Below are 12534 nucleotides of genomic sequence, written 5' to 3'. Positions count from 1 at the left end.
CCCAGCACCCCCAGGCAATCGATGCCAGTCCCGTAGGGCCAGGGGTGCTCAGGGACACCCCGATACCGGGAGCAGCACTTGTCTTCCACAGACCCCCGGTGCAGAGGGGTAAACCTCAATGTCGCTGCTGTCCCAGGGTACAACATTCTCAGGGTGTGCTGCTGCCTGGGATCGATGTCCCTGGTCTGCTGGCCTCGACACTGGTCTTTGAGTCCCCTGTTCCTTCTGACGTGGGTTTTTCTTTCCATCTGAATCATTCAGTATGACTTTGGAGCACAATGGAGCTGTGATTTTTTTCGAAGCTGCCAGCCTGCAGGAAACAGAAGGTCTCTGAATAAAAGGGAGGCTCTTGTTACAACTTCCCTCTTATTTACTGTTCCCAGTAGCAGAGAAGTAAAAAGACAATGAATGAAATGGAGGATTAATCCCACGTAGCACTGAAATATAAACAAGGAGACAGCGCGTTCCAGAGCGCTGCTCCGAGCAGTGGCTCGTGCCCACAGCGTGCAGAAATCTCTCATCACTGAGATCTCCTGGATTTCATGAAAAAGGCCAAAAGGCCAGAAGAGGCTCCACAGGTGGTTTTTCAAAGGTAAACTTGCAAACTGGGTATTCTCCATGGACTTTTCTCTATTCAGTGCTCTCAAAACTTGAGATCAAGTTGATAACCCCTGTGCTTAATCACTGGTCCATGACTTTTGCAGAGGCAACTCCCTATTTTCCTATTTTTCTGTATTAATTTTAAAACAATAAAAGTTCAGGACAACTCCTTTGTCCCACAGAAGACTTTTAAAAATGCTTTAGAGAGAACCTACTGTGCTGCACAGTGTGTAGCTCTGCTCCTAAAAGGGGTGTGTGATCATTAGCCTTGCTCCCTTTTTCCGCTTGCTTTGGTTGCCAAACACCAAAGGATTACTAATCGTGTTCCTTATTTATTTTTTTAATCAGAGATTTACCTGTATTTGATTTCCAGCTATAGATTTTGAGAGTTCACACCAACCTTTGCAAAGGTGTTGAGCTCCTCAAGTTAATTGGTTATAAATTAACCTTGGGAAGTTTTGTGTGTGAAGCAGATTTGCGTGCATGCAGCTTTGTGGAGGTTTTTAGTGAAGCAAAATGGAGGAAAGAAAGGTGGAAAAAGAAATGCATGACACAATTCAAATTGCCTGAAATGCCTGTAATAAACAGTTGTTTTGTGCATCTGAATATCTGCATCTCTCAGGTAAGTTCTGTTGATTTTTTTGGTGTTGGGACGATGCATTTAATGTCAGGATTGAGGCAGAGTGCATAATTGTAAAACTGATGGGGAAGCTGCTCCCCATCCTTATTCAAAAGCTCCAACAAACCACTCTAACTGTTCATTTTACAGTTCTCTTTAGAAAACATACAAGAAAAATCTTGGGAAAATTTATTTGGGCCACCTGCAATAATAAAATTGAAGTGACCCAAGCCCAAAAATCACATCATGCATCTCCATGTGAGTATAAAAAGCCAGAGCATGGGATATATTTAAGCTAAAAACCAAAACCAGCCCATGCTGCTTAACTAATCCTTGCTGTAACCTTCTGCCCAGACTTCGCCTGGGACTGGGAGCCTGGGGCAGGCACTGGGCAGACAGGAGCCCTGCCAAAGGCTCCTGCTGGCCTTGTCTCCCTGCCTTCCCAGGGGCTTTCCAGCTTGCACTTTGTTTCACTTTCTCTTTCTGCTGTGCAGGGCTGTGCTGGAAGGGTTGCAACATCCTCTATCAATTATTTACACTATTTGCACAGAAATTGTAACAAAATATATATTCTTTCTAATATTAGGATTATTTTTTTCAAAATACTACTAAAGCCATGCTGGTGCTGCATTGAACTAGCTGGTGAAACTCTTTTAAATGCCTTTTCTAAATACTTTTTAAGAGGGGAATTGCATTAACCTCTCAGCTGCAGCTTCCCTCTTTACACACAGCCTGAACCTGCCGGGTCAGGAGCAGAAGGGTGGCCCCTGCAGCTCCCACCACCCTGATCCCCTGCAGCCTCCAGCTGGTTTGATTTGCCAGTGGTTCCCTGGTGGGGAAGAACTGCCCGGAGTCTTTGGTCACAGTATGAGTGCTTCCCAGACAGGTGCTTCTTTGCTTGCCTTTGGTTGTACCTATTTTAGGGTAATTAATAATAGAGAGCTCCTGAGCAACCCAAATTTAGACACTCTTTGGAAATCCAGATTAAAAAAAAATCTGGCAAGAGTTTGGGGTTGTTTTCCTTCTACCCACTACAGCAGAGGTTGGAGGATCTCAAGTCAGGATGGGGGTTTGCCGCTGTGCCTGCTCTGGTTGCAAGCTCCAGGTTTGGCAGCTCTACCACTTTCCTGGGAAGCCTGTCTCAAAATGCTCTACCACTTTCCTGGGAAGCCTGCTTGACAAAATGCAAATAAATGTTTTGCTGCTTTTTTTTTTTCCCCCATAACTTTCAAGTTTCAGCACACTACCAGCAGAAACTTGATGAATCTTCATAATAAGAAGATTCCCAAAATTTATAGTGCTTTGCTGGCTTTTGGTCTTGGTTTTGACTACTCTAGCAAGCCAATTAGAATTTTATAAAATTGTCATTCGACAAGAGATTGAATGAAATAGATTATATATTGTGACAAGGTCTGAGGGTCTGTCCCTGCCAGGGTTGTCGCAGGCTTTAGTCTCTCTGCCAAGGCTTCTGTGTGCAGGACCCATGGCCAGGAGCCTTAAACCTCAACTGTCAAAGTTAAGGGGAATGTCTAAAAGGGAAGGCGTGTGCTCCATGGCTCACCCAGCCAGGATGAGAGGGAGCACGGGGAGAGGGGTGCAGGTCCTGCTCCCTGCCCCAGAACCCTGTGCCTCACCCCTTCTGCGTCCCCCGGGGTGCTGCAAGCAATAGGAGCTGCACGAGGTGGTGACAAGTCCCCAGCATTCCGGGTATTTGATCCGAGGAAATCACCAGTCAGCCAGGAAATGTCAAGATTACGTCACATGCCTAATCTTTTAAAGCCCTGAAAAGGAGCTTGTTAAAATCTCTGTCTCTGCAGTGTGATCCCAGTTCCTTTCATTTTTGCTTTGCTCTTCCACTTTATGGGAACAGGCAGGCAAATCCTCCTCCCAGATATCATTTTACTTTTCCCTCCCTTTGACTTACAGCACTGTTGTTTGCCTTGCCACTCACTGGGCTGGAGGAGCAAGTCCCCACTTCGCTGGGCCCCCAAAGGGAAGATGTTGTGATGCCCAGGGCCTGTGGGGACACAGCTACAGCCCAGCTTGTCCACACTGGGAAAGAAGGGAGAGGAGGTGGCAGTGGAGCTGCCATCCCCTCCCCTGGTGCTTGCTCGTGTTCTGGGTGGGCGCCCTGGGCAGCCCAACAGCGCTGCAGGGAGGTGCCAAAACTTCACAGAGCAAAACTGCACCTCGTTATTCCACTGATCCTGCAAAACTATTAGGGAGCACCCAGCAGAGTATGTGACACGCACATGTTTAATTTCTTTTACAGTTTCTGTTTTGATATATGCTCAATATGTTTTTATAAAACAAAGATTTATTGGAACCTGGGATTTTATGACTTTAAGGTTTGCTTGAGTCCAGATTGTTTCTCCTTTTAGAAGAGGAGGGAAAGGTTTAAAGGAACCCATCTGCCTGTGGCACTTATGAAACCTTAGTCCAAGGATGACACCTTTTCCCTTAACTTCTACTATAATGTCAAACAAAAATTTACCATCCAATATTATGCCTTCCATATGCAATGCCCTGCTGTAGATTTAGATCACAGCAATCATGTTGGGCTTTTCTCTTTCAAGTTTTTATCTGTGCCATAAGGAAGTCAGGACTCAGTGTAGGGTCCAAGGAGGAGCAGCAAGGCAGGAAAAACCCAAACCATACATAATTAATGACAATGTGCTTTCACTTGTGCTCTTGACTTCTCTTGTAAAAGCACAGCGATGCCCTTGCTGCCTGCAAGGCTGAGGAAAGCAGAGTTTTTTAAAACACAGTGCCAGTGTCAGCCAGCTCCAAGTGCTCTGGTAGGAAACAAGCGGCATCCAAGGAAGCAGAGCCTGAGTCCAGCTCTCCGGTTACCACGACATGAGTAAACAAACAAGTTTATCACAAGTAATGAGGGCATTGTGCCAGTTTCAGTTAAAATAATGAAATAAATAAAAAATAAATCAACCCCAAACCAACAAATCATTACAGCATGAGGAAAGTCCTGAATGAAATTGATTGTTCGTGCCAACACCAGAAATATATCTTGTCATAAACTCGGGCCTCCACATCTGCTTCAGCACCAGCGGATTCTTTACAAACAGCCTCTTTAATTTTATCTAACAGCCTGTTAGCAGACATAGAGTCCAAAAATACATCTCCTTTTCTTCCTCGCACTATCCTGAGCTTGGCAGGGCACCAAACATGAGGTTCAGCTCGTAATTCAAAAAAGCCCTTCTTTAAGCATTGACTGAGCTTGATTTAATAAAAATCCTGTCCAGCTTCCTCCGGGCAGCCCTAATGGGATGCAGAGCCTGGTGCTTCTCAGGGGCTGCTCCAGACCTGCTGTGTGTCGGCCAGTGAGATTTTTTTGTGGTGAAACAATATTGCTCTGCGGTGCAGTTGGGGAACAGGCTGGTGCTCTCCAGAATGTCTCCCCCGAGGAGTGCACAGCTTCACTTTCAGCCATGCCACCCTCTGAAAATGGAAGTGAGCAGGCAGCACCATAGAAACAGAGCAGGGCCACAGCATGGGATGTCCTGGTGCCCCTGCTAGCCCCAGGGATGCTCCAGTGCCACTGGTACCCAGCCCCCCTCCCACTGGCCCTGCCTTCCCCAGGGGAAGGAGAGAAAAGCATCAAAGACCCTAAAGTGACTGCCAGCCCCTGAGTTCTCCTGGAGGAGATTTATCCATTGTGTCCCCAGTGTGGCACTGCCAAGCACTTGTAGGTGCTCCTGAAGGAAAATTGGGCATTCCCTGAAATAGAGGGGGTGTTGCACTGGGGCTGGTTCCCAGAGGGTAGCCCTGACACCAGAAGCAGGACAACCACCTTCACACTTCCTGACACTGGTGTTCCCAAGCACGACATGGATTTTCTGGCTGCTGATTGCCTGGGAAAGCTGGAAGGGACACTGGCTGACTTTTAATGCCAGGACAAGAGTGGCTGACGTCACCTTAGAAGATGAAACACATTCCTGCTGTGAGGACTGCACCGAATTACAGACCCAGATTTCCCAAGAAATTAGTGTGAGAAACACCATACAGCACCACATTCACTGCAACGCAGGAACTCATTAGCTGAATAGTTGAAAATGTTAATAATTATCCCATTTGGCAAACCAAGGTATGTATTTCAAGCCTCAAAGTTTGCTGTGCTAAAGAAATATTAATAGCCTGCCATGTCATGATGTCCAGGGGAAAAGGATGTTTTGTAGTTTCTCCTCATGGCTCAGTTGTTTATTTAAATTACTTGGAAACTAAACCAGCAACAAACATAACCACTGCTGTTGTGAGGTGTGGTTAACAATAAGTAGATTTTATTTAGCATTACATCAAAGGATGAAATGGAGTGAAATAAAGGAAAAGGAAGTTTCTTGAGTGGTCAGTAAGCCAGATCCCAATGCCAAGACATGGAGGAAGATCAACAGAAATCCTGCAGAGCCCATCCCATCACTTGGTCATGCTGACAGAGGCAAATAAATGAGCAGCACAGATGCCAACAAAAGGGAATTACTGCATGTGGCAGAGGATGCTGCAGGTCTGTGGTGGTGAAGGGGCTCTGTTGGCTGGTGTGGGGGATGCTGGTGGCACCCTGGGGTTTTCCATCACCTCCTGGGAGGGATTTTCTGGCTGATCCTTGTGGTTGTGCCAGGGAGACTTGAGAGCCTTGTGCTGCTGGGCTGCCAATTCTCAGCAGCACCTGACCCAACAACAGGGAGGCATCCAGGATTTGCTGGGGGACTTGTGGTCCCTCCAGTCAGGTGCCAAATTTCACTTAACAAAGAGCACAAACATTCATCCAGTGGTACCTTACTGACCTGAGCATGGCTGATGCCTTTCAGCTGAATTTCAGCTGAATATTAAAGAGAAACAGATCGAAGGCAGACGATTGAACAGGAAAAGCAGGTTTAGCTGCCCAGCTGTGAGCTGCAGTGCCCTAATCCTTCCCCTTATGTGCTACAACAGGGTGTAATTCAATCCTAAATTACTGAAAACCTTGATGTTTTGTAAATGACATATCAGAAAGTATTTTATTTATACAAGCATCTACTCATTAGCAGTATCAAAATAGTGGCAATTTTGTGCACACTCTGCAGGAGCTCTTGCCAGAGCTGCATTTCACAGGTCAGATAGCCCCAGCTGAGAGGTACACTTAGGTCTTCCTGGCATCTCTTTTTGGCCAGTCCTGTGACTGGTGGGGTCAAATGGAAAAGCCATGTCTGGGTGAAGAGGCCTAGAGGGCTATGGTGGGCAGGGGAGCAGGATGTGGGCAAGCACAGGCACCTCTGCTTCCCAAATCTGGCTTGATGGATCTCTGGGAAACCCAATCCCTCTCCAAAGTCCCTTCAGGGCTTGCTTACTCTCCCTGGAGCTTGCAGGTAGTGACAGTCATACTCCAAGCATTCTGTGCAGGTTGCTCCTAAAAGCTTCTAAAATCTTTCTCCCAGTGAAGGCTGGAGGAGCTGATGCTGAAGTAGGAAGGAGGAGAAGTAGGAGTCTTGAAAAGGTCACACCAAGGCTGCAATTTCCAAATAAGTGTGAAGGAACTGGATGCCTTAACACCCTCCAACTTAAACACTCAGTCTTGGCTGTTAATGGAGTGTGCTGTAAAACTGCATTTTCTTTACCTATTCAAGGAGAATTAGAGGGAGAGACCTCTTAATGTTAAGCTGGAGAAAACTTTTTGGCTGTGAAGGCTGCTCTTCCACACAGGAAGGTTGCTGGCAGAAAATGACAGCTTGTGGACAAACAGAGTCAGAGCGGCTGCAACAGCAAGAGTGGAGGAAGGGAAATGCAGCCTCAGATGAAAATGAGACTGTAAATAGAGAAATAACCAGTCTGAGGTGTCCATATGTTTCATGGACTCACTTCCCTCCTTTTCTAGCATTTTGCTGAGCACTATAGCAATATTCAAGCCATTATTACATTAAGAAGTCTTTCAGCTTTTCTGCCTGAAAAAATAGTCATCACTTGTAAATTGAAGGCATCACTCTCTTATCTGGTCTGCAGCCAGAAGGGCTGGAAGCAATAGAAGAAGTGTGAACTTTCTCCTTCATCTCAGAGAACATTAACTTCAAAGCCAAGCCATAAACTTTCAGATGTAATGACTATTTGTCCAAAAGAGAAACACATCAGCTTGATCAATGAGTGAAAGGTATAAAACACAGAGGTTACATTTGCTAAACACTTGGGAAAAATGTGTGGTTATGCTTGGGTGTGTGGAGAGGGGAGTTACTACTGAGTTATTATTAGGGCAGGCAGCCCCAAGGGGCAGTGTGAGGATTGTTGTGGGTGGTTGTAGGTCCAGCACTGAGTGCTTTCTGTCCCAGGGGAGGCTGGGCTGCCATGTCAGAGTGTGCTCCAGCACGCCCTTGAGTGCAGACCTTCATCACCGAGTGGGGACCTTGTCGCTGTGCTGGCAGCCACACTGTACTCCGCTTTTCCAATAAACCATGGGAGAAAATATTTTTCCCTTCAGCTGCTCAAACAAAACATTCAGGACCACCAGCACTTCCTCCTGTGTCCTTGCTCCAGCTGTGTGAACGCTGACAGGGAAAAAGCCCCCCATGGGTGCACTGCCTGGTCCTCTGAGCATCGCTGAGCTCCAGGGCACAGGGTCCAGCAGCGCTAACACAGCCAGACAGGTGTGCTCAGAGATTTCAGACACCTTTGGTAAGGCTCCCCACATCCTTCTCCCTATTTTTTAAACATGCTTTCCATTTATCTGATGAAAGCTCCATGGAAATAGAGAGTAACAACGTCTTTTTGTTCCATGGCTTTAGAGGGACAAAAAGATTTATCTTATGTGACTTGTTTCTGAGGGTAACCATTGCCCTTTCTGATAAGATCCCTTCTCCCCTCACCCATTAGGGCTTCCAGGAGGAGTCTGGACCCCATCCTCTCCCTGGGCAGTGGGTGTGTGATCCTTGTGCATGGTAGGGTGCTCAGAGAGGACGTTTTGTTGTGTTAATCAGCTCTTTGGTGAGAGTGTTTTTAGAAGGAGTAATTGGGAGGACTTGCTGCGGGCACCGGCTTCTGCTTGCCAGGGCTCCAGGGCTGGGGAATGAGGTCCAGACCTGTGTGATTCCTGTCTGAGGATGGAGAAGAGGAAGTGCTGGAATATGGAGGGGGATTTTGAAAGGTCTGTAACATCTTCTGCCAACATCTTTTTTGGATCAGCCCTGCATGAACAAGGGGGAGCCCGGAAGAGCAATGTCATCCTTGAGGACAGCTGGGCTTGCTGGGGGCAGCTCCATTTGGGATGGGAGGCAGAGGGTTGCTGCCACTGCTGGGGGGAAAAAAGAGATGTTGGTGGGGTTGCTGTCTCCACCGGCTTCCACAGCACCCTGCTTTCTCCCTGTGCTGTGCTTGCCTGTCCCCTAACTCCTTGTGAGGCCAAAATGCCTCTGTAGGGAACCAGAGAGCAAACCTGAGCCCTTCTTGCTCACCACACATTTTTGTGTCCCTAGATTCCTGTTGGAGTGAATGGAGCTGGTGGGGTCTACTTGGGTTCCTCACCACACAGGTGGTGTTGGGAGGAGATGATGACTCAGCTCTTGAAGTTTCTACCTGCCCCAGGATGTGCCCTGGCCTCCAGAAAGTGAGCTATCTTCTCCAGGCTGTCCCCTCTACCCTCCTGAATTCCAAATTCCAAACTTCCAGCATCCTGGGGAGCAAGACATAGGGATAGCCATGAAATGCTGAAGCTGGGGGTGTTGGTGGGGGTTGAGATGACATTTTGAAAATGTAAGGAACAACTGCATGCTGAAGCCATCTGGTCACCCTCCTCCTTATGGCATGTCACCTGCCCCACCTTGGTCCCAGTGGAGACTCCAGAGACAAGGGCAGGTGATAGTGGTAGAGGTGGGCAAGAGGAGCAACAGGAGGGCAGTCAAGTCATTTGTTTTATGGGGCAGCTGGATTTAGCCAGGTAAAACCAGGGCAATGCCAGCAGGCTCCATATTCAGCAGATCCCCAAAGGTGTTGGTGAAGCAGTGCTCAGCCTCCCTTGAACACCTCTGCTTGAGGGAGGCAGCTGGATACTGGGCTCCTATTCCACTGTGGAGCTGTACCTGTGCTTTGTAGGTGTGCTGTGTATTTAGATCTGGTCTCTGCCAAGGGATCCACTGCAGCAATCCCTTTTATGTGCCTGGAGTCTCATTTTCTACCCCCACTGGATCATGTCCTGGGCTTCAAAGCACATGGGGAGCAGTGACCTGTTTTATTGCATGGTCATAAAGCAGTGGCCCTTCTCTGCTCCTGAATATGAATAGACAGTATGTATGAATAACAAATAGTAGTGACATTGTTATATTTTTACATGCAGGCCTGCCAGAGGCTCTTTTTGAGTATGAAACTCGAGGTTTAGTCTGAGAAAAAGGAAGCAGAAAACAAGAATCCTGACAGTTTTCTAGCTGGCTGTGCAGCTGTGCTGAGAGAGGTGCCCTGCAGATCAAAGGGAACCCGCTCCTGTTCTCCCCAGGTGTGGCAGTGCTTCCCCTGTTAGAGCAGATATTGCTTATCAGGCAGCAGTGCTATGAACAGCACAAATGTGCACTTTGCTCTACAGAGGTTATGGCAGCCAGAAGGATGCCAGATTAGATTTAGGAAAGCACATATGGATGTATTGCCTTCTTCAGCCTTGCACCATTCCTTAAAATCCTCCGTTGCTCTGAAGGAAGACAGAAAGCATGGCTGTGGACAATCACAGCTGTAGAAGCATAATTGCAATTGCTGTCTCAGAGCTGATGAGTGCTTCTGATAATCCTTGGGACCTGCAGTGAGTCACTACACAATGAAGGGAGAGCATTTTGGGGCAGGGGTACAGCACGGGAACAACTCATAGAAGTATTAAAATAAAACTACCTCCAGTTTACATTTCACTGAGGGGAAAGGTGGTCTGAGGCAGCACCAGCACAAGTTCAGACTGAAGCCCAGACTTCCCACTTTGGGATTCCAGGTGCTTGGAGAGTGTCTCTGACACCAAGACCTATACCATGTCTTCCCCTGAAGGCTGAGGTGCCACCATAGCTCATCTCTCAACCCAGTCACTGGCCAGAACTACAGCTCCAGTCCACTGACAGTGAATCCCACCACTTCACTTCACATGTTCACAGGGGTGTTTAGCTTCTGGGGAGGTAAACAGGAAGGTGACAGGAGTGAAATCTCATTTCAGTGTTGGGATCTCCTCCTTTCTTTCAGTGCTTCAGGAAAACCTCCCTCTAAGCCCCATACACTGCATAACAGATGGCACATCTGCTTCTATTTCCAGGGTGATCTCACTAATCACTTTTTAAGAATCCAGCATCCAGGGTTAATCAACACGAGCTGAATTACAGCAAAGGTTCCTACAGCAGTGGAAAAATCCTGTGCAACTCCCTTTCCTCAAGTTATCCTCTTGGATAGTGGGGTTTATCCTCTGCCTGAATTCTGCCCAATCCTCATGATCCCCGCAAAGCTAAGGCCTCTTTCCAAAAAGCTTCTGCCTCTCGGGGCCTTTGTCTGTTTGACAAGGCAGATCTTCCAATAGTTGATTTTCTGTTTGGCAATCAAACTAAAGGCTAAAAAAGCATGATACAGGCCAACCCTAAACCCTCATGGGTATGGAAAGGGAGATTCCCAAGGAAACTTTGTCCTCAGCCACAAGGCCTATGAAGGGAAGCTATCACCCACTTCAATCCACTGCCTACAACACAGCCTCAGAGCACACAGGATGCAAGTTCAAACCCCTTCTGTTTCTCATGTGGAAAATATTTTTAAAAAGGTTTCCTGGAAGCAATATCACACCCAGTGTGCCAGGCAGCACCAGAGACACATGGAGATGCAGCACAAAGAGGCAGGAGCCTGGCTGTGCCCTGCTGTGCCCACACTGCTCAGCACAAAGGCCAGGGCAGAGTGGCACCCCTGGGCTCACAGGCACCATGCCTAGAGCTTGCTTCCCAAGGAGAACATTTACCTTGGCAATTGCTACTTGGAGTGATCCACACCAAAGGCTCAGAGTTAGCAGAGAGCCCAGCCGACAATGAGCACAAATCCAGGGCTGGAGTCCATCTGTTCTTTGCTGGTGATGTAGCTATAGCTGTCAGATGTGCCTACAACGTCAGACACAGCTCCCCAGCTGACTCTGGGTCGTCATCCTGCCTGTTCCCATGGTGTTGGTCAGCACACACCTATGCTGTCCTCTGGACTGGGACAAGCAGCTCCCTCCAGCCGCCAGGCAGTGCTTCTCTGGGCATGGATACTCCTGGGACAACTTGCAAGAGCCACATGAACAAGCTCTGTCTCATTTCCCTCAGGATGTTCCTCCAGCATGGTCCCACCAGCCTTTCCATCCTCCAGCTCTCCTGAACGCTCTCATGCCTCAATCCAGACCATGCTACATCACACCGTCTGGAATTCAGCACTGGTGAGCTATAGCATCATCTTCTGGGCATTTTATGCTGGGATAAAAAGCCACCAAACTTACAACAATACTTTGGTTTGCTCTTAGGTCCATAAGCCCAACACACAGGGCCAAGCTAAGCTGGAGTCAAGTGCCATGCTATGCTGTCAAATTCAGCCTCTTTTTTGTTGGCTGGCCCTGAGCAGCAAATGCTACTCTGAAACAGCTGCTCTTGTCCACTAGCTACCAGATCCCAGGCCTGCTCTTTGGGGCAGGCAGTTTAGTCCTGCTGGTGTTCCTGCTCTATCTGGTCCAGTAAACAGAGTAAATAATTCTACCCTGAGCAAGAGGATTAGGAGTGCCCCGTTGCAGGCTGTCCTGTGATTTGGCCACACTCTGAAGACACAGCGTGTTGGGTAAATCCTCGCTCCAGCTGAGGTTTCCTTTTGAGATCATCTTCAAAAAACAAGTAAAAGGAACCTCAAACCAACAAAGCAAGCCATTTTTATGTTTCTAATTTTTGGGCCTAATTCTGATGAATGGTTGCACACCAATTGGCAGATAGCTTCAGTCAACCAGAAGCTGTGCTTTTCAGTAAGTAAGCTATTCTTCAGATATCATTGGCTTTACTTGTGCCCCCTTCCCACTGCCACAGGAGAGGGAAGGGATACTGCAGGTACTGCTTCCTGTATGATCCTTGCTGCCCTGGCTCCAATGTAGTTGCCAGATGGTCTCACCCTCTGCCTGCTCTTCTGCTGGGAGACATCAAGGACCTTCAGCAGTTACCATCTCTCACCCTGGGCAGCTTCTTCCTCAGCTGCACCTCTCCCACTGCTGTCAGAATGGCCATGGCCAGTCTGTCAAGACTTGCTCACCTAATTTCTGTATTGAGCATTTTTAGCTACTATAAGTGGTGCTTCTATGTCCTCCTTTCAGGACACACATCTTTATGTGT

The 12534-nt window shown here is 47.7% G+C and overlaps 1 protein-coding gene across 1 annotated transcript in view; it reads right to left on the bottom strand.

Moving 5' to 3' along the window:
• Positions 1-214: 214 nt before the first annotated feature.
• The window catches only part of LOC132087593 (uncharacterized), a 75030-nt gene continuing 62710 nt past the window's right edge, over positions 215-12534 (bottom strand). Inside the window, exon 6 of the mRNA XM_059493948.1 lies at positions 215-310. Coding sequence (XP_059349931.1) covers positions 254-310 — 57 coding nt within the window. The 3' untranslated portion in view covers positions 215-253. The remainder of the gene's footprint in view (positions 311-12534) is intronic.

This window comes from Ammospiza nelsoni, chromosome 2 (genome assembly GCF_027579445.1).
Source record: "Ammospiza nelsoni isolate bAmmNel1 chromosome 2, bAmmNel1.pri, whole genome shotgun sequence".
NCBI classification, from domain to species: domain Eukaryota; kingdom Metazoa; phylum Chordata; class Aves; order Passeriformes; family Passerellidae; genus Ammospiza; species Ammospiza nelsoni.
This window is presented reverse-complemented; position numbering and strand designations above follow the sequence as displayed.